The sequence below is a fragment of the Vidua chalybeata genome, chromosome 3 (assembly GCF_026979565.1).
Source record: "Vidua chalybeata isolate OUT-0048 chromosome 3, bVidCha1 merged haplotype, whole genome shotgun sequence".
NCBI classification, from domain to species: domain Eukaryota; kingdom Metazoa; phylum Chordata; class Aves; order Passeriformes; family Viduidae; genus Vidua; species Vidua chalybeata.
Window position 1 is genome coordinate 65,418,404 of NC_071532.1, and position 22,762 is coordinate 65,441,165.

At 38.3% G+C, this 22,762-nt stretch overlaps 2 protein-coding genes across 2 annotated transcripts in view; one reads left to right on the forward strand and one right to left on the reverse strand.

The window, feature by feature from the left end:
• Positions 1 to 6,336, reverse strand: part of NT5DC1 (5'-nucleotidase domain containing 1) — a 125,758-nt gene extending 119,422 nt beyond the window's left edge. The window contains exons 1-4 of the mRNA XM_053939060.1: positions 6,150 to 6,336; positions 4,134 to 4,225; positions 2,441 to 2,512; positions 802 to 908 (exon numbers count right to left, since the gene is read on the reverse strand). Of these exons, the coding sequence (XP_053795035.1) occupies positions 802 to 908; positions 2,441 to 2,512; positions 4,134 to 4,225; positions 6,150 to 6,242 (364 nt within the window). The 5' untranslated portion in view covers positions 6,243 to 6,336. The remainder of the gene's footprint in view (positions 1 to 801; positions 909 to 2,440; positions 2,513 to 4,133; positions 4,226 to 6,149) is intronic.
• A 15,051-nt stretch (positions 6,337 to 21,387) lies between these two features.
• FRK (fyn related Src family tyrosine kinase) overlaps positions 21,388 to 22,762 on the forward strand; it is a 48,097-nt gene continuing 46,722 nt past the window's right edge. Inside the window, exon 1 of the mRNA XM_053937879.1 lies at positions 21,388 to 22,052. Coding sequence (XP_053793854.1) covers positions 21,622 to 22,052 — 431 coding nt within the window. The 5' untranslated portion in view covers positions 21,388 to 21,621. The remainder of the gene's footprint in view (positions 22,053 to 22,762) is intronic.

The following is a 22,762-nucleotide window of genomic DNA, read 5'->3' on the forward strand; positions in this document are numbered from 1 at the left end:
ACTCTCAACTGCTAAGATCAAACTAAAACAGAGGGAACACAGAGCAAGAATGTGACCTAGCCACAGCTCCCTCAAAGTGACTCCTATCTTAAACACAGGAACTTCAAATGCAAGGGGAGAAGTTTTGTTTCTAGACTTGCTTTGTTCTTTGCATCTGCACCTAGGCCTCCAGTAACAGGACTGGCGGCAACAACTCAACAATTAAGAAAAATTTAAGATTTGTCCTAAATGAGACAGGGTATCAGTCAGCAGGTATTGAGCAATTGTATTGTATATCACTTGTTCCTCTTAGGTTCTGAGGTTCTGTCTCCTTATCATTACAATAATTATTAGTACTATTATTAGCATATTTATTATTATAACATTTCATTTCAATTAAAAATTATTGTCAACCCATGAGATTTACCATTCTTTCTGATTCTCCTGCCCACTGGGCCTGGGCAGGGTGGGAGTGAATGAGCAGCTGTATGGTCCTCAGTTGCTGGCTCGGGTTAAATCATGATACTGGTTGTATCAGCCTACTTCATCAAGAGACAGTGTGCCCACCACTATAACCAAAACATGCCTATAATGTCAGCTCATTTCTCTTACCGTAAAATAAATACCATGAAATAAATTTAAGATGAATTCTAGCACTAGAAGTTAAAAAAACATAAAAACCAAGTCTTCCCCAATACATTTACCTGTTCCAGCAATTCCCAGTTCAAGTATTTTTACAAGTCTGTGTTAAGAACTAACAGTACAAGGCACTGAAGGGACCAGAGCAATTTCAAAGAAGAGGATAGGCTAAAGTATAGCTACCTGTGCGTGAAACCATCCCACTGACTGTATTAAAATGCTTCCACTCCTTCCTTCCATATATCTCCAGGATCTCTTCGACTGTCATGCTCTTTGTACCATGGCTTGCCCTATTCGATGCATTAAGTTGTTTATTAAAAAAAAAACAAAACAAAACAGAAAAGAGTTGAAAACATCCAAACTACTACTCGTGCAAAGTAACACGCTGCAGCTGAATTACAGTGCATGTGAGCTGATCAAAACTGACTCTTTATAGCTTAGAAGTTTCCCAGGACCTACTAAGCTTTTATCATATACATTCCAGTTCTTGATAAAGGCCTTACTACACAAAGGTCTGGGTGGCTGGGGGCACAGCTACTGTGCCTCACCTGCTAACACAATCACTCTGTACTGCTCGAATGTTTTCAATTGTGTCAGGACACTCGCTATACTTGAGCTATCAATATACACTGCACAATAAAGCACAGTGCAGAAAGCCTATACATCATTCTGAAGCCTGGTAACATCACAGAATGCAGGGCAGTACTATGGAAAAGTGCTAGCTTGAGCCCTGCAAGAAGCTTTTTAATACATAAGTACACACAAGCCTTTTTAGGCACTAAAAATTAACTACTCAGACCATGAATTTGGGTCCCATTTTGAAGAAAATGAAGGCAATGCCAAGAGAGGTAACCCTGTACCACTCTTCCCTTTAATGAGGTATATCCTGTTATCTTGAATTCTGCATTTAGTACTCCAAAACTCATGCTATTAAATGAATTTTAGGATACACAGCAATAACTCAAAAGCACTTCTTTCTTCTTTTAATGAGATCTGACTTTCCTTAGCATCTTCAAGCTCCTTCATGGAGGCACCAGAAAAAAAAAATACAGTCTGTCTTGCATTCTAAATTACACAGCTTTTCTGTCTTGAACAAAATTACGGAGAAATGGGACTAGGATTGATATATTTTAGATACATTTACTTTTCAGATTTTTGGTTCCAAATAGCAGTCTTCTATATTAAAAAAGAAAAAAAAGGAAGGAAAGAAAAAAGAACCAAGGATTTACTGAAAGTGACGACTGAAAGCAAAATAGCTTTTAAGTGGAAAGCCCCCACAATTCTGAAAGTGAATGTATCAGTTTCTGTGGTTAATTTATCTCAGGCTGTTTAAATTATAAGTTGTAAACTTGCAGAATTTTGAATGTCTACAGCACAAAGAAAATAGACATTCCAGTCATTAGTATTAGTCATTATTACTGCCCCCCAAACCAGGTTACTCACAATCCAAAGAAAAACCTTACCCAGGATTTTAGCAGAAATGGACAAAGAGTACATTGGTAGCCACCAAAAAAATGAATACACTTTCAAGATCAATGTGTCCTCAGAGTCTCAGATTTTACTAAAAAATTAGATATTATTTACTACCAGCTAACATTAAAACATTATCAAAAGATTCAATATGTAACATTAAGAGAAACTAAGCACCACAATACCAAAGAGTATTTAAACCTCTATATCTATCTAATAAATGAATGCATGCTGAAATAAGTCTTTTAAATATTTATAAAATTGAGAGACAGCATTTAGGAAGGAGATAAAATGTTAGTGTATTTAACAATACAACTTATATTTACCAATATAGATTTATTGTCAATATTACCTTAAAACTGTTCCATCTTCTGCAAGTTTCAGGAAGTTTCCTTCTTCAATGTCCAGCACCAAGCCTTTGCAACTAAGAATAAATTAATTTTAAGGAAGAAACAAAAAATTACTGTTTTCAGAGGACTGTCTTCTTATCTATCAGTGATATGCAGTTAGAGAAGCTATGGTGCTTCTGTAGCTATGATGCTACAGAAAACCAAACGAGTCACAACCCTTCAAATACTTCCATGCTTGAATAATCCTCTCTATAAGAAAGTGCATATTATTACAATTAGGACTGGATTTTCCTTACAAAGCAAAATCCTACTAAATAAACCCAGTTCCATGTCCAGTAAATTTAGGGACTGTTGTATAGATTGGTTGGAAGTTTAAGATCCAAATATATAAAACTAAGAAATGTGATATTTAAGTCACTTCTATTAAAGAATTTTTTTTTTGTGGCAACTCCTCTAGTTACTACTTGACTGATTACACAAGTTATTACAGAAAAGAGGGGTAGAACATTGTTCTAAATGACGCAACTCAATAAGCTAAGAACACATGAAGCAGAAGCATTGCCATATTAGCCAGCACAAACAAAGGGAAGAGTTGATAGCGTTGGAGACACTTGGCAAGAATTTCTAATTCTCCCTAATAAATCTTTATCTTCCAGATTTGTTTAGGTTCTTTGAAAAATTAATTCAGAGTTCAGTGGTTAGAATACAAATGAATAAACGAGACTGAGGAAGCCATGACACCTTCATCCTCTATGAGGCACCCAAAGGAAAGAATTTACATGAAGGCAGCAAGCAGATGCCAACCTTTCATGAATGACTCCTGGGCAAGAAGTAATGACACACTTGTTACCAGCACTGTGGATTTGCAGGTCCATGTTAATGAACCTCCTGCTTCAATAAGAGACCAAACCCAAGACATCTAGAGCTGAAAAAATGTTTTCTTGCATCATAGCCTCAAAATATGATACATAGATACATTGCTTGTCTCATGGAAGTTGAAATCAATCTCATTGGAAACTGTCCAGTCAAATATTGAATTTTAAAAAAATCATTAAACAAGAATACAAATATTATTTAAAAAAAAAATCTGCATGTATCTATATCTAATGATTATTTGGCCATCAAGTCTCCACCCCCATGGCCTAGATAATAACCTTATAAAGTTAAAAGATCAAGATTCAAGTTAAGTTCCTGCTCAGAGACCACTGAGTTCAGAGCAGGAACTTGGGTTTCAGTCTTTTTCATCATAGCTTTGTGCCTGATGTGCCACTCAAGGGCTACCTCCTGGCATGTCACCTTTCTGTGGCTTCTCAGAAGGCTGTGGGGAATAATCTGCCTTACACAAACAAAACAACTGTTGAGATAAAAATGACTAAAATCTGATGGATACTGTTGAATAGAATGTAGAAGACAAAGATGATACATAAAATAAGAGAGTGAGACTAAAAGGCTTGTGTCCAGACAGCTGGAAGCATAGACAAAGCAAGCTTGGGTGCTCAGTTCTCTCTTCGAAATACCATGTTAGATGTATTTCATGACAAATACTTCTTAGAACAAGTATTTGAAACTGTATTTTTGGATTTATCCATTGGGCCTGACAATCATAACATCCACTGCCTCATAAATGAAGCTGTTTGCTGAGCTTTGTAAAAAAATTACAGTATAAAGGAATGACACTATTTTCAATGTACTCACCAGAAGTCTAAGCTGTCTGGAGCTAGAGTCAGCAAGTCTTCATCATATCCCTTCTCTGTTACCAGATACTGGGCAAAACTATCATATATTAGCTACAAATGAAAAAACATTGCATTCATTATATTCATTAAGTGAGATCAAAGACACTGCTTCCTTGAAAAGTGGCAAGATGCAAGTGTTAATGCCTCCAAAGTGAAATTGAACCACGGAGCTATGGGCCCTGTCCCACTGCCTACACTGGGAAATAGCGTCTGAGGTTATTTCTCTCATGACTGAAACACATACAACAGTTCTGGTGCAATGTGTTCACCCCAACCCAGATTACAACATTCTACTTTACAGTCCCTGTGCTTCAAGACTGTTGGGAAATCAAGATGGTAAGTACTTAAGGGCTGGTAGTTCTGCCTCCTCAATCATCCTTTTTGTTTTATTCTTTTTTTTTCTTTTTTTTAATGTTGTGGTTACTGAGATTCAACAAGCAGCTTCTAAACCAGTAAACATTTATCCTTAAGGGCATTTTAAAAGTGTTTGAAGAAATTTATTCTGAATAGGCAACTACCAAATAAACAGTTATTATTTCTAAGTTCAAATGGCCTAACATGACACTCAGCAATTTATTAATGTACTGTGCTGGTAAAGTTTTACAAGAAGCTCTACGGAGATGCTGCCGTGTCCTTAAAGACTATCCAAAAATAGTAATTGCTCCCTTTTTTCTCATGGTTCTTTCATTAAAGTTGTTCCCTGGCCTTTTTTCTTTAATTACAACAGATGCCGTTGGAATTAGTATGAATAACAGCTGAGAAAAACAAATTATGAAAACCAACACTGAAATACTAAGAACTAACTCCATCTTCAGCTGGGCCTGTCAGCCTTTTAAAGTATTTCTTATTTGCAAGAGGTAAGGAGGCATGCAACAGGCATGTGTCAGTCTGCCTCTGTCTGCTGTGAGAAGATGAAGAGTGCACCAAGTTTAGTAAAAGTTTTGGGATTTTTTCACCACTTTGTTCATTGGTTGGTCAGCATTTTAAAAAAACTCCTATAGTTACCAATTGTCTAATGTTTGCCTTCATCAGACAGAATTTGTATCAGAAAGAACGGGCTTGCGTATGGCAAGAATATGGAAGGTAAGCCTAGTGTTACACAGTTTCCACCTAGAAATTTAAGAGCTCATACATTGTATTGTTACTGTTGAATCTTCCTTGGTAAGCAAGATGCCTCTCCACTTAAGTTCACACAGAGCTAAGGGAAGCAATGCACTTTTTCAGCACAGGATGCCTATTAATAAATGACACAGCTCATAAACATTTGTTTCCATACCATATTCTGAAATTTTATCTTGCAATTAACGTGGGAGTCCTGTGCAGTTCAAAATGTACTGTAAGTGAATGGAGGCAACGAAAGGGGGAGAGTGAGACACCATGAGCATCCGCGACACAAGATAGCTCCAGAACAGAGTCCTGACATCAACAGAGAAGGACGAGTCAATGTAAGATTACCAGGGAGTTTAAAAAGGAAAGTGACAAGGGCGGGAACGCACAGCGCAGGCAGCAGTTTCTCAGAAAGAGACCACAGGGCTAAGTCAGAGGTGCCGCGTGCCTCTAAACTCGGCGTTTTATTGTAAGCACCAAAAAGTTCGCAAAGGTCTCCTATCCAAAGGGCTGCGGGCTCCTCACTCTGCAGCATCTCTGGATTTAACGGGCGGGCTCTACCTTTTCCTCAGGGCCGCTACGGCCAGGAAAGAAGAACCATTTTCAAGGAAGGAGACATGGCTGTCCCCTCCACTCGGGTAGAGAGGCCTGCTGAGGAAGCGCCCGGCGAGAGATACACTTGCGATTCTCTTATCTTCCGTGGATGTCTGAGACAGCCGGCCCCGGGCTCGCTGCCCCTGCCGGAGGGGTTCCGGCCCTGCGCCCCGGGACGCGGCGCTTTGCCTTCGGCGGGGCATGCGGCGGGAGCGGGGCGGAGCGGGGCCCCTCCCGCGGCTCCCCTCGGCCGCGCCGCGCCGCCCGCACTCACCCGTGCGCTCTGCGGGAGGTGGTACCGGCAGAGCGTGTGGTCCAGGTCGAAGCCCACCACGTCGCACTCAGCCAGGGAAAAGTGCTGCTGCATCGCCGAACCGCCGCCGCCGCAGGCGGGCGGAGGAGGAGGAGGAGAAAGAGGCGGGAGGAGGAAGGAGCGCGGGCGGCGCTTCCTGCGGAGCCGAGCCGGGCAGAGCGGAGCGGGGCCCGTGGGACACGCTCGGCCCGCTCCGCCCCGCCCCGGCGGGGCCGCCCGCACCTGCGGCACAGCCCCTCGGCGAGTCCGGGGGATGGAGGGGCGGGCGCAGGGAGGATGGCCGGAGGCGTACCCAAGCGCCCGAATTCGAAAAACATGCTTTCCGCCGCGGCTTTGTGAGCTTGGGAGCAGGCGTGGGAACGGAGGGCTCCCGTTCGTCTGGCAGACCGCGAACGCGAGCCTTCGGGGGGTGTGTGCTGGGACCTGGTGAGCAGGGAGCAGGCGGGGAACAGGAGTCAGCCTTGGTTAGTGACAGGACAGCCGGTGCCACACCGCAAGGGCCCTGCCGGGGACAGTTAGCATATGTAAGTAGAAAAACTCTACTTACTAATTCGTTATGAACCCTCAGCACGTTTGCGATGACAACAAGCTGTGTGATGCAGTCCACTTGCTGAAGAGAAGGGAAGGGATGTCATCCAGAGGGACCTTGGCAGGCTTGAGAGGTGGGACTGTGTGAACCTCATGAAGTTCAGCAAGGACGAGAGCAAGGTCCTGCACCTGGGTCAGGACAATCCCAAGTGCAAGTGCAGGCTGGGCAGTGAATGGACAGAGAACAGCCTTGAGTAGAAGGACCTGGGGGGTATTGGCAGAGGAGAAGCTCAACATGACCCAGCAATGTGCACTTGCAGCCCAGAATGCCAACTGTGTCCTGGGATGCATCAAAAGAAATGTGGAGAGCAGGACAAGAGAGGGGATTCTGCCCATCTACTCCACTCCTGTTATGTCCAGCTCTGGGGCCCCCAACATAAGAAAGATGTGCATCTGTGAGTCCTGAGGAGGGTCATGAAGAGAATCAGAGGACTGGAGCACCTTTCTTATGAAGACAGGCTGAGAGAGCTGAGGTTGTTCAGCCTGGAGAAGAGAAGGCTTCAGAGAGACCTGACAGCAGCCTTCCAGTACCTAAAGGAATCTACACAAAAGCTGGAAAGGGATTTTCTACGAAGGTGTGTAGTGATAGGACAAGGGCTTTAAACTGAGGGTAGGTTTGGATTAGATGTAGGGAAGAAATTCTTTCCTATAAGGATGGTTGAGCACTGGAACAGGTTGCCCAAAGAAGTTGTGGATGCCTCATCCCATGAATAGTTGAAGGTTAGGTTGGATGGGGCCCCAAGCAGCCTGGTCTAGTGGAAGGTGTTCCTGTTCATGGCAGGAGGGTTGGAACCAGATGATCTTAGAGGTCACTTCCAAGGCAAACCATTTTATGATTCTATGTATCAAAGTCCCTGCAGGGTATACTGTATAACAGTAAACCACACTATGCTGTGCATTTGGCTGTGGAAAAAACAAAATTCCATAGGTAATTCCATAGCTACCTTTTAATTTATTAACAGTTTTGGTAATAAAAAAAAAAAATTAAGAACAGTACAGTCTATGTCCAAAATACATAAACAAATGAGCTTTTGATAGGTATCTGCTGAATAAATAATGCTGTAGTGCAATTAGAAAAAAAGTGCTGTCTGAAAGAAAATACTGTATTTGGAGAAAAGCAAGCAGATGAGATTTGCATTGCGATAGTCTTGTTCTCAGTGGTTGAACTTGAATATAGCTAAGGCTGGACTCGGGATGCTAAAACAACTGGGCTTGACAGCCTTGTTTGAAGGACCTCCTTATTCTTCAATTCTTTTCTCTCAGTAGACCAATGACGCCATCAAAACTTTGTTTTGATTCACAAAACATGAAAAATTCTAGTTGAATATATTGTAAATACATATATTTTCTTTTTAAATTCTTGTATGGCTATAAATAGAATAGTATAAAAGGTAATTGAATTGAGAGCAGTTGTTAAAAAACATTTAATACAAATCATCTTTTCCAGTGTTGTCTACCTTTGCACAGCTGTAAGTGCTGTGCTTTGTAGGTGGATAAGTTGGAGCTCATAGCCATAGTAGTGTGCACCAGAAATTTTGATTATATCAAATAATTATTTGATTTTTACAGCATCACTCAATGATACTTTGGTATTACAGAGAAAAACACTTGAAAATACATTCAAGTAGTAAATAGATACAATTTTCTTATATATTAAGAGCTACAATGTATTTATATATTAAGATTCAGTTTGCTATGTTCAGGAAGACACAGATCAGAGAAATTTATTAGCACGGCCTCTCACATGCATTTAAAAATTCCACTGAGAAGTTCAGTATCAGATTAGGAAATTAACTAGACAGGAAAATATATAGAAACTAGGAATAAAGGTCAAACATGCTAGTAGTAGGGCAGGATAAGCATTTAAGGTGTCAGAGCAAGGTAGCAATAGATTACACATAATTTTATCAAAGCCCATTGTACAGCAGCTTCTCTCAAGGGTTCTCAGAATCTCCCACAGACATTAATATACTTTCTAATGCTGCTGTGTGTATATATATATATATATATATATATATATGCATACCATATAATATATACTCCATACATTATATTTGTATGCATGCCGTAAATTATGTATAAATAATGATACATACATATGTTTCAGACATATGTTAAAGAAATACATATATGCCTAAACACACAAAAAAAAATTAACATGTGTGAAACCTGAGCATCCAAAAAAGGTACATCTGGGACCTCACACACAACAGGGATAATAACTATCCAGATGATGCAGCAGCTGGGAACTTGGAGCGCAATACAATTTACCTTCCTAAAGCTGCTCACTTCAGAAAACACAGAGCAAATTCCTGTCCCACTGAAGTTGATGGCCACAGTTTTGATCGACTTCAGAAGGTCCAAAAGGTCACCCACAGTTAGAGTTTCATACTGTTCTCACATGAAGTTTGTCTGCCTTGCAGATTATATCAGTACAGCTATCTTATTCCAGTTACTTTTTTTTTTTTTTCCTGAAAAGGATTCAGGTAGTTTCCAAAATAGTGTTTAGGTTATGGCATTTTCTTGCTATACCAATAAAGCATTTTATACGAAAACTATACAAAAAGCAACTTAGCACACTGAAGTATTGAAACATCTGAAGAGATATTGAAAACTATGTATTCATTGATAGAGTCATAGGATGGTTTGGGTTAAAAGATCATCTAGTCCAACCCTCTGGTCACTGTATTCATCGTCAACTGAATGTAATCTTGAACATCCAGATTTTGTGAATGCTGGACAATTATACTGACAACAATGATAAGCTGTCATAGAATTTATAACACAATAGTACTAATCATACTTATCTTAAACCACTTTGTGCAAGGAACAATATTTACCCATGGAGGGATTCAGCAAGTTGAATTTCAGATACATGAAGCTGAAAATTTAGTCAGAAGTTTGACAACAAGCAATAGAGAAAATACTAAGGAAGAGAAATGGTTTTCAGTTCTGGGAAAAGAAGATAAATGAGAGAATAACATTTTATCTTCAGTATTTGAAGCACAAGCCTGGTAATAGTCTTGGCCATCTACTTTCAGCACATATACACCACATTTTATTTCTTTTTCTTTTGTCTTAAAAGTGTTTTTGTCTCTCAGTTTCTTCCTTTCAGATGAATTCTTTAAATATACTGACATCCCATTCTAGGGCCTTTCTCAGAAGGAGCTGCCTTTAATAAAAATCCTCTGCAAAAACTGAAGTACCTTAATGTGTATACAGCACTCTTTCAGCCCTGTCCTTCAGGTTTGATGGCACCATGACACACTCAGAGATGTCCACATAACTGAAGTTGAACTGTTGGGCTATCAGGTCCTAACTGAATTTCTTTTAGGTTGCCCCATGGTTAATTTATGCATCACAATAATTTCTTTTATGTTGTAGATATGAGGTAATTGGCAAATTGGGAAAAAAATCACAAATCCTGTCCTAGTAGGGGAAATTTATAACTGGTCACTCTGTACAGAGATAGAATTGCTTGTGGTGTGGCACACCTGAAGACTAGAGTCCCTCAAGCTGGGGCTGCAAGGCTGCCTGGAGGAACATTCTCTCTCCAGCCCTCAACCCCTAATGCACAGACCCCCATGGAGGCAGCAGGAGAAGGCAGTGGCTTCCGTACACCCTCAGCATCCTGATGTTTAGCAACCTGCAGGAAATATGTGAACTGGGCGATCTGATGTGTTAAAGCCTTTTAGAAATACAGAAAAGGAGCATTTTGGTTTCCATCGTGTCGCATCATGCCTGCTTTCCATGCAGAACAGGCTCCTAACACCATATAGCTTTAAATGATAAGCTGTCATGTAGCTTTAAAGCACAAGAGCGTACTAACGTGCCCTGGAGAGCGAACGGGACACAACTGAGTGTGGTAACATACACAAAGGCATGAGAACTGTGTCAAAATCCTAGCTGTCACCCAGAAGTTGTAGGCCTCTGAGCAAGACAAGCAGTGCAGCTCCTCGCTTTCGTTGTCCTTAAGGGGGCAGCAGCACAATACATTGGAGCGTCCCTCTGAGTTAGCTGGGAACCATCTGCGCCTTAGTCTATTTCACTTCCCTTAAACTTCGTGTGTATTGTCCTAAGACTGTGTAGGTTGACTTTGTCCCAGCTATGCAGTTGTAGCCTTTTGTCTATTTTGGCAAGGGTTATAAAACTTTTCAGTTAAAAAAAAAGGGGAGGGGGCCCTCATAGTGTTACGGAAGAGTATGTAATAGTGATATGTGAAAATAAGGATTTGAACAAATATAGATCATTTTCATTTTAGACAAGGAACACCTTCTTATGCAGAAGTAAGGTCAGAATATTCTAGATTTTTCTCTGTTGGTTTTTAAAAAATGTATGCAAATACTTTTGTAGTAACAGTAGTCAAACCAAAAAGTGTTGGGATTTGTTTTTTTTTTTTTTTTTTAATAGATTTAATTTTAGCACCCTGCTAAGAGATGAGCCTCAGGCTTGTACTTGAATTAGCTTTTAACCCATGTAGTTGTTCAGTGCACAGGTGTAAGAATGCCTCACAGCCCAGCATCCCCACCCTGAAGCATCCTATGATGCTTCAATGGGATTCTTTGTGCATTTAAACAGGATTGCTGGATTTGGTTCCTTGATTTTAAGTTTAGGATTCTAAGAAGGAAACATTTGTTTAGGAACCATCACAGGAATAAACTCAGGATACACAGAAGTAGGGATATGACTTTTTACAGTGATATTTTGGGAGACAGGTCTATCAACACTATTTTAGGGATAACCCTTGTCTCTGCAAGGCAGTGAAATCTGTCAAGAATATATTTTCTTTGAAAAACAATCTCTAGCACTTACTATTTCCTTAGCAATCTTTTAAAAGTTGAACAAAATACTATATAATTTTCAAGGCATCCCTCTGTGGCACACAGGATTCCTTGTTACTAGGTAGAGAAGCTTGGTGAATTTGCTTAAGTATTGATCAGGATTTAATATTTGATTAAATTCCAGGGACTTCACAAGTTTTACTGCTTATTGGGATGTTTAGGAGCCTTTTTATATGGTACAAAATATGGACACATCAACTTTCTATGGAATTGCACACATAAAATTTATAGTGTCCTGCTGGGATTAGGACATCTGATTACATCTGGCACCTCAGTACTATATTCCCTACATTCTATGTAACCAGCATAGAAATGAAAATCAGGATGCTAAAGAGACAAGATTCCCAAAACTATACCCAGTAGTTCATCAAAAGGTTAAAGAGACAGTAATCCACTAGATGCTCTGAGTCTCTCAAAAGCCTTCTTACTGTCCTTATCATTTCTCTCAGATCTTGTAATCTACCTCAGGCTGTTCCCACGCAACATGAAAGAAGGAAATGAAAATCAATTTTTTTGTCAGAATAATTAATAACCAAGACTGATTGCTGGACCCTTAGTGAGCATATATTTTAAACCTCTGCATAGTTGTTTAAAGGTACTTTGAAAGATTTTTCTTTTTGACCTGGATGAATGTTACATTTAGTCAAAAGAAATTGTACTAGAAATATGGACTTTTGGGGAAGATATGCTTCCAAAATACACCTTTTTGTATTTAATAGTGAGAGAACAGTGAAGTTTCTATGATCTATGGGACACTGCCTTATTTTTCCTATCTTTTTGGGATTTTTTTCTTTTTATTTTGGGCCTACTCTTATGTTTACAGTGTGAAGTATAAAATCCAGGGGGTTACTTAGTTTTCAGTCCTCATTTTCCATTCATTCGTGGTGTATTCATGGACAGATAATATAAATTGCTTATGGCTTCAATTTCTTCATGAGTAAACCAGGAATATGTCTAATTCAGACATTCTGAAGATTTCTGAGTTGTCCAAGTAGGTTACAGGCTTGCATTTCAGGCCTGACATTTGCTGGTTATTGCATAAAAAAATCTAATGTATTCCAATACGCAATCTGCACAAAAGAACAGAGCTATCGAACAGCTGGTGGGAAATGCCACAACTGTAACACTGCAGACTTGAAGATAACAGAACTAGGAAAGACCTAACAACAAGCCATCTTCTGCCCTGGGACAGGATCAATCCAGCTACAAACATCCTTAGAAGTCAACTGTCTACTTCTTTAAAAGTACCCTTTTGAAAGAGCCACTGAGGCAATTTCTTCCAGTGTTTAATAGTCTTTACATTCAGAACACAGAGTTTTCTCCCTCCCTTCATTTCAAAACAAAGTTTCTGTTGCTCTAATGCATCTTTTTTCTCTTGTGTTGTGTCCTATTCCTAGCAGATGCACCAGACTTCTATCTATTTGAAGGCTGCAACTATGTTTTCCCACAGACTCCTTTTGTTTAATTGTTTAAGTTCCTTCCTTAAAAGCTGAAGGGTTTTGAGCCTGCTTGTCTTTGATTCTCAATCTGGGTGATGTTCATTCATCACTCCATTATCAAATTGGCCATTATCTGGCCAATTTTCTGGAATACAGGATCAAACCAAATTTTCTGGAATACAGGATCAAAAACTGGGCATATTGCTCTAGTTTTGGTCTTAGTATGACTGAATACAGAAAAATTTAACCCACTGCAACATAACTCAGAAATCTGTGCTTTCAAACTAATATACAAGTTACATAATTAATTACAATCCTTATCATGTTAGGATTTTCAAGATCAGATTTTATCCTATTGCTATGATGAGTAGAGAGGCCATTTTTTTCCTTCTTTAACTATAAATCCTCTTTTTTTAAGGAGCGTTTGATCTTCTGTTCAATGCATATTTTCTTCTGTATGTGTTAACTGCTGATTATAATGGCAGTGATATTTCTTGGGGCTGCAATAACTAAAAGCTAATACTAATGCTTATAAATCTAAAATACAAGAGCTTATTTTGAATATAATCACACTTCATGTTTACTGTTCTGCTTCTAGAAGGTGTCTAGTACTGGTCTGATGGAAGGAAAAAAAAAGTATGCTGCATTTTGATAAGAAGGAGGTGATGTAGAGGAATGTATACTAAGCATCAAGAAAAGTCCATCATGCTGATAAAACTATTTAATTATCTGCATTCTGTTTCTATACATGTCTGTGAAGCAGGCCAATGCAACCTCTTCTGTTTTTAGGAAAACTGTATGTCTGCATTTAGCTACCTTCATGTTATTGACAGGGAGAGAGGTAATTCTGACAAGGTTAAAAGCTGTGGAAGCAAGGACAAAGGAATATGAATTTGTGAAAAAAAATTCAAAGAAAGAAGATGAATTATTTTTTTCTACAACAACAGAATTCTGTATTAGAAGTCCTTATTGAAAGTGAGTATCACCAAAGCTGCTGGCTTCCCTTCCCCTTTCCCTGTGTTTATAAAGATCATGTCTTGCATGTTGTATAATGTTCTTTGTACAGCTTCTCATTGTATAGCTGTGAAAGACATGCAGAAAGAAAAGAGGAGGCAGGAAACTATACAGAAATTTTCTACATATCTAGAGAGAGAATACTGAAACAAAAGAAAAGGAAGAACAGTAAGAAGATACATATTTGCAAGACAATTTGCATCAGTTTGTGGAACTTTGAAACAGGTCAGACTGATGCTGAAACACAGTCAAGAAGCAACTTCATATACTGCATTTTTACTTTTACAGTAAAACTATTCTAAATATAAATCAAAAACTGATTAAAAACAATGATATATGAACTAAGGGTAAAATGGTAATCCTACTGTCATTTAAACCAATGTATGTCTTGTCGCTTCTTATCAATAAGATAAACATGATTTTAAGACCTTTTATGCTGGATCAAATATAGAAATTAGTTATCCAAGTATTGACATTTGTTGACCCTCAGATTGTACCTATGTATCTGAAGATGGAGATAAGATAATGTTTTTTAAATAAGTTGTGTCCTTGGCCATGGCTAAACTATGGTGTTTAAGATTTTAGTTTCCAGAGTTTAATACATACCTGTCTGCTACTTCCTAACATAATTTGAAGTATATCCCAGCTTTATAACTTTCTTTCTGCCTATCCTTTCCTTTTCATAGGGAAAATATATAAGTGCACGTCCTGAGGTTGCTGTGGGGCACTTTCAATTCCCTTTCCTCTGGCTTTGAAAGTGCCTTACCTTTTGGGTAATGTTCTTCATACAGCATCTCACTGTGAAAGGCAGATACAGCAGAAAGAGAACAGGAAGTAGAAAACTATTTAGAAAACATAGAGGAGAGAGGGACACTTAGTCAGGAGGGTGGGTGGACCATGCACAGGATTCATGTAGTCATAGAAAGTGATTACAGAACCAATCCCTTTCCTATAGAGAGATTTTAGATATATGAAGTCCTAATGTATGCACAGTTCATGGAAATGAGTTTTGTTTAAATGTGATCTAGCAGGAAGAATAAAAGTAAGATGGGTAAGAGAGGGAGATGCAGATCTCTTGTCCCTGAGATCCAGTAACAGGATGTGTAGCATTGGTTCAAAGTTGAACTGGGGGAGGTTCCAGCTGGATGTTAGGTAGAATTTCTTTACTGAGAGGGTGGTCAAACACTGGAATGGTCTTCCTAGAGAGGTAACTAGCATCCCAAGCCTGTCAGTGTTTACGAAGTGTTTGGGCAATGTCCTTTAAACATGCTTTAACTTTTGGCCAGTCCTGAAGTGGTCAGGCAGATGATCATTACAAGTCACCTCCAGCTGAACTGTTCTGTTCTGCTCTGTTCTATTCTATTCTAAAATTATCAGCTAGTTTTTCTACTGTTTTACATATAATTTTTCAGTAATCTAAAGTAATTAATAAGACATGTCCCTTTATATGGTATATCAATATATTCTAATAGTAAATTTCATCTCTCTGTGAGGTGCTGCCTTTTTGAGGTACAGTGAAGGTCAGGAGAGAGTGCTGGTTTTATTTTTTTTAAAAAACCCAAGCACTTTCACTCGCAGGTGAAACAATAAGTACAGTACTTTGATACACTGCTGCTTTACATCCATCTCTCTTTGCACTTCTCTGCTTCTTTTGATGTGATTCAAACTTAAGATATAAATGGTAAATCATGTTCACAAGTCATCTATGTTGTAACATGCAGACTTTGATAGAGTTATGTGAGAAATGATCTTGACCCATCATAAACTCTTCATAAATAAATACACATTCTAAATTAAAAAACTATTCATAGTAGAGTCAGGTTTGGAATACATTTTCTTAAAAGAATGGCAAAATCATGTTTACTGATAATTCTTTGTCATCCACTTGCCATATTTTTTCCCACACAGAGATAAATTTGATTAGAAGTATTTTTCATGCCTTAGAGAGCTACAGCTCTTTGGTTTTATTCAGAGACGCTGTTTCATAGAAAGCAAATTAAGTTACAATTTTTAATACTATGGGCTGTATATCATTTAGAATAATGTGCAATGAAATGAAAAATAATGGTCGAGGTCTGGTCCCATTGCAGATAATGGCAAAACTCACATTACATTTGAGCAAAGTGGGATCTGTTTGTTTGAACAAATAGAGGAAGCCTCTATTCTGTCAATCCTTGACAGAACCTTATTCCTCTCTGTTAATTTGTTGTCAGATGTAGTGTGTTTCAGGCCCAAATTCGGCTAATAAATAAGAAACCCTCATCACCAAAGCACTTGAAAGTATACTTTTAATGTTTTTCTAGAGTAGAGATGGATTACTCGATCAGCCTTTTGGAAATAAATAGCCAGAGTTTTCTCATTACAAATGCAAAAAGTTGGAAAATGCAGAATCAAATATAACTCTATGTCTTTGTGAATTTATGGTTTAAGATAATAGACAAAACCAGGAAAGTGATTAATCAATAAAAGTAAACAATTTTGTCAAGAGTAAAATTACGTACATAATTTTTTTTCACTGAAAGAAAAAGGCAATGTGCAAATTAGAGAAAAAAATGGAAGTGCTAATTAAAAGGAATATAAAAAAGCTACAAAGTGGTAGTAATGTGTTCCATTTTAATGTGCAAATGGAAAGAAATATAGCTGAAAAGACAGCTGTAATAAAAAAAAATCTCTGTGGTTTATTTCAGCTTGTTACCTTAAAAAAAACTACACAACTTTAAAATGGTTAGTCATTTAAATTATTCCCCAAGAACAGATTTAAAGCAAAATGCTTTTGTTTTTTTGCTAACTTCTTTAAAGATCACATTATTTGAATATTTTACTTTGCTGAAAGGTTTGGCTTGCTTTATTGTAATGCATTATGAAGGTTGTCTAAGCAAGACAATAATGTCGAATATTTAAACTAGCATACATTAAGTGCAGCTTCTGTCTTGGAAAAGATTATACTGTATGGAAAGTGATGCTACAGGCATCATAGATTATTTAATTACAATTCTTGTATTTTTATGCCTTAATTTCTCAATTCCTTACATGAAGATTTTTTTCCTTTTACAGAATTCAACACAATTGTGAATGAAAATTTTTGTTTCTGTTGTGATCTCATTAAGAAAAAACTACTGTCTTTTTCAATTTCCAATTTCAACTGACTCATATTTCATAAAAAAACTGTTGATGGCAGCCTTGGAATATTCTTTTTTCCCCAGCAGAGCTGTTCAGACTACAATTCTTCTCTGCATGACATAGGGGAATGGTTTCAAACACCATGTATCATCAGTACTGAAGACTGCGTCTCAGTGATGTTCACTCCTTGTCTCTGAAATATGAACCATCATATTTGTGTGTTGAAGGAGAGTTCATTTTTTCTGAAACTCCTAAGTTTTTATGTATTTATGCAAATAGTTCCATACAGAGCACATACAAATCAATAATTGTAGGAAATATCTGTAATTCAAACTCATACAAAATAATTTTTGAAGGCATGTAACACAAACAAAACTTCTATCAAAACAAGGCTTTTGAAATATTGTGGATTCAAATCTTATCTGTACTTATTTTATACAACTTAGACTGATACCTTAATTCATGCAGAGCAGGACCTGATTCTAAGATCTCTTCAATTAATGCCAGTGCTGCAGATTAGTTTTGTACTAAGTTTACTAAAGGATGTAATGTTAGCGCATTATTCTTCTGTCCATTCAGTCAACTAAGGGAAATAACTTTCACTACCCTGTTCAAACAGGATTGTTTTGTAGAATAAGGCCTAAGGGATATTGACTCTAAGTTAATTAGAATTTGATTTAATGGATTTAGAGGACTTAAAATTAATTGTTTAAGCAGGTGCAAGGCTCCTTGCAAGAGTCTTACTTATACTGGAGTTTATAGGCAATATATAGAATATAAAAAGTAACTTCAGATATCTGTCATCTTCAAACCTATAGCGTCAGTGTTCACTCATTCCTTTATGGAACAAGGAAATATACATTAAAAAAATGGGAAATTACCTAGCATGAGGGGGGAACGTATTGCTTGATTGAATAGATTTGCTCTGTTTTCTAAAGTCTAAGTTTATATAGTCCTGTCAGACACAGCTTTTAAATGATCAATCTTTGTTTCAAGGTGTTGTATATTTTAAGAAATTACTTTCAATTTGGTGGTTTTTTGTAATATAGGGACCAGAATAATAAATTTCAGTATTCATACTGTAAATGTGCCATTCTGATTATAATAAATTAATCTCTTTTGCTAGCTAGTGTTGGCTGCATGAAGGAGGTGAGACCCTTGCATTCTTCTTAAAGCACTTTTGTCAATAAAATTAATCAATATCTCTGATTAAGTCTTTTACAGTCACTCTGCCTCCAGTGGCTTATTTTTTTTAACAATTTCTGCTCTGATATTCAGACTTCTAAACAAACTAAATAAAGATACAGAAGGCCAAAGAGCAATGCAGAACTCTTTGGCTTCATTTTGCAAAGAAAGGAAAATATAGTGGGATGCAAGGCAAAAGAAGTAAGTTAAGCCAAGGAATAGGTAATGCAAAGATTAATCTATCAAATTATGTGTAATACAAATGCAGAGGACTTGGACAACAGTTTATATTGAAAAGCCCCTGAATATACATGATTACCCTCATTTGTTCCAAACTGTGAATATGAAAATCAAGATTATGGGATTTATCAGATTTTTTTTTTCTGTTAAACCAGCAAGAACTTTTTTATTACATGCTAATTTTCTTTTCTTGCCCGTGATAAAATTACATAGTCTCTAAACCGTTAAGAGAACTTCTTTATTTTCAGAAATGTAGTGAATCCTCAATAAAGTCACCAGGATGGGAACAAAGACCCTTGTAGAAGCTGCTGCAGTGTGGTCACCACAGCTCACTTACTGTTCTGTCTCACATCTGCTCAGTGGTTCTCAGCAACTCCAATCTTCTCTCTTTTTGAGAAGTCTTTTAAATCTGATTAATGATTTTAATGGCTATTTGTTAAAGTCTACTTGGTTAATACACAGAACTGGTCCTGAAAAACAGGATGAAAAAAATCTGATTTATAGTTATTGATCACTTCCAGAAAAAGTCTTTCTGTTCTTCTGAAGCCTAACAGGGACATGGAATGAGGGACAAGATGAATTTAATGATGAAACTATTCTGGGCAGTAAGTGAATTTGCAAAGTTTTGTCAAATTAATGCCCAAGTTGCCAGAACCAAAAACCATTACAGGAAAAGTCAATCAAATATGCAATCTGAAAATTGCTAGACTACTTAGTAGTAGTTTCATATATTCTCTGCTTTCAGTAAATGTAGACAATTCTTTAAACAAGACTAATGAAGATAGTTTCTTTATCAATATAGGCTTTTCTTTCCTTTGGATATTGTTATTCACACCAAGGAAAAACAAATCTCTCTTGGATATCTGTGTTCTTGCTATTATGTGGTTAATAACTGCTGGCAAAAAAATCATCTCCCATGGTGCTTCAGAAATGAAATAAGATTATCATAATCTGCAAAATCAGCATACCTTTTTTTTTATCAGACCCTGAAGATGATGAGTGATGACTTGATGTGTATGGTACTTCCTCCTTTATTTAATTTCTTTTGCAGCATTGCAGAAGTGTGTGTAAATAGTTCCCCATTCCTCTTCAGTGGAGATGCACCTGATACTAACATTATCACTTTCAATGGAGATACCTTTTAGTCATCCCACAGTCTCTAGTTCATCAGTAACCTTCTGCCTCTGCCATTGGTCTCCTCATTCAAATGAATGAGAGACATGATGAAAGCAAGTGACTTTGTTTACTGTTATTTAGTTGTTTTCTTTCTAGTAAAATAAAACCACAGAAGTCAGCTTCCTGACCAAAAAAAAGGTAAGGAAAGGAAAAAGGAAAGGAAAAAGAAAGGAAAAAAGGAAAGGAAAAAAGGAAAGGAAAAAAAAAGGAAAGGGAAAGGAAAGGAAAGGAAAAAAGGAAAGGAAAGGAAAGGAAGGAAAGGAAAGGAAAGGAAAGGAAAGGAAAGGAAAGGAAAGGAAAGGAAAGGAAAGGAAAGGAAAGGAAAGGAAAGGAAAGGAAAAAGGAAAGGAAAGGAAAGGAAAGGAAAGGAAAGGAAAGGAAAGGAAAGGAAAGGAAAGGAAAGGAAAGGAAAGAAAGAAAGAAAAGAAAAGAAAAGAAAAGAAAAGAAAGAAAAGAAAAGAAAAGAAAAAAAGAAAAGAAAGAAAAGAAAAGAAAAGAAAAGAAAAGAAAAATATAGGACTCAGGTTTTTTAATCACCAGGAAGTTTTAGGTCCATGTGTGAGTTTTCATTGATCTCAATAAATAGACTCTGATCTGTAAGAGTTTGTCTCTTACTGAAATGCCACCACTGTGTGCAGACAGGCTATTGCTGTATCTTCTGTGCTTGCTGCTCCTGTTCCAACCATTCCGTGTCCCCCAGGCTGTGCTGATTTCCAGGAGTTACAAAGCTTGGGTTGCACTGCTGTGATATGATGGCCAACCCTTCAGCCTGCTTTGCCACAGCCACACAGTATCCAGACACCCATGCTTGGTCTATATGCTGGATTAGAGATACTTTAGAAATAGGAATATACTGGTCAATGCAGTGTCATTGTTTACAAGTTGGCTGGAAAACAGCCATTATTTTTATATAAGGTTGATTTAATCAGCCAGCCACCTAGAGAAATGCTTTTTGGCTAGTGCCTTGGTTTCCTTAAAATGCAGAATAAAGAATGCCTTAAATATACTGCTTTATTACTGTAAGCCATATATATTTGGTTTTCCTTAAAAAAAGTGCCTATCCCAGCTGGGGAAAAAAAAAAAAAAAAAAAAAAAAAAAAAAAAAAAAAAAAAAAAAAAGCCATAGGGTTTGTTTGAGGGGCGGGTACTTGGCAGGGGATGTGCCTGGGTGTGAGTGAGGAGGGAGGAGCCACAGGTGCACTCCTGGTGAGGGTTTCTGCCAGTCTCAGGCGAGAAAAGGCTTCCCACTGCGAACTGAAACCAGTACAAACCAGGAAACAAAAAGAAATATTCATTCAGGCTGTCCACGTCAGACTGCTGAGGAAGCAGGCAGGTCAGTTTGGTTAATCATTGCCAATTCAGACATTCACCACTGATCATATGACCAGACCACATCTGAGATAAGAAAACACCCATCCCGAGCGGAAGAAATTGAAAAGCCTCCCTTATTTACATGTTCTGGCTTTATTGTTTTGCTTTAACAGAAGAGGCTCATACTTTTCTGTTGTTCTCAGAGCTCAGCCCAGCACAGCTGTTGTGTTGCTTTCCTTTTTCTGAAGAGGAAGTGAAAAATTCCCTCCATACATATGCTGGCACTTGAATGCTTAGGTTTCACTCCCTAATTGGGAGCCATCTGTAATGAGCTCTCCGTGGGACCCAGAGAGGAGCTTCCAGCTGTTTCAAGAGTTGTTTCATTTTATGCCAAAGGAGAAGGGGGAGAAGAAGTCCGCCAAAAGCTAAGATGTGGGTGGTGCAAGAATTGGTCTAAGGGTCTTGCAGGCAGGAAAAGCAAAAGAAAAGCAGAAGCAGAGGAAGCAACAAAGAATCAGGATGGGAAACTTCCTCCGGAAGCACTGTCCCTGTTTGAAGCCTTACCTTCCCTGCTTATTTTCTGGGACAAACGGTGAGCAGGAAGACAAAGGAGGCCAGGTGTTCGCCAACCTTGCTGTGATAAAACCTGACCTCCAAGCAGGACAGAAGGACTTAGAGAGTAAGATAAAAGAGAAACCTTTACCTCCACTGCCTGGCCAGGATCTAGCAAACATTTGCAACTTTGTGGCACTATTTGATTATGATGCTCGCACTGAGGATGACTTGAGCTTCCGAGCTGGGGATAAGCTGGAAGTGCTGAATGCATCCCATGAGGGATGGTGGTACGCCAAGCTCCTCCTGCCAGAGGGGTCAGTCTGTCCTGGCCGCAAGCTCACGGGCTACATCCCTGCCAACTACATAGCTGCTGACCAGAGCATCGAAGCTGAGCCGTGAGTAACCCACATTGTGTGAAATGAGACTCTTTTTTGTTATGTTAAATGGGATTGAGACAGGAGGTCATGGCCTTTTCTCTTGCTGGGTATTACCCTGACACATTCAACCTCTGGTGGTCCTAGAGGTGGTAGCCCTAGCTGGCATGCACAAGGAAAAGACACTGTGGTCACAGGAAAATAAATTTCCAAAGGCAGAGTGTGGAGGGGTTTTATTTTGTTTTAAATAATTTCCTTCAGTGATATACACTAATCAGTTGTTTAAAAATAACCTGGGAAGATCAGGTTGGTTACTGCTGTGATGATTCATTAATTTTATTTGTATAAGTGTAAGTGTGTATCAGACAATACCCAAAGAGTAGAAATATATCACCCCTACCCTGAATAACCAGCTGCAAAGTTACTAGTTAATCAGTTAAAGCAAGCTACCTTTACACCTTTTTATCTTCTTCCAAATGATAGGTGAGTCCCTAACAGGTAAGTTTCAAATGGTTTCTTCTAGACTACGTGCATCTTCTCTGGAGGCAAATCTCTGTTCTCAGGACAAAATTAACTCCAGCAAGTACTGCAAAGGGAAAAAGTGGATATAACAACAGAGAACAGAAGAAGTTATTAAATTTTCACAGAGTTTAATTATCCATCCCATCTTCTTCTACCCCCTCAAAGCATGCCAGATCTTTTTAAATATTCTGAAATAGATCAGGAATCAC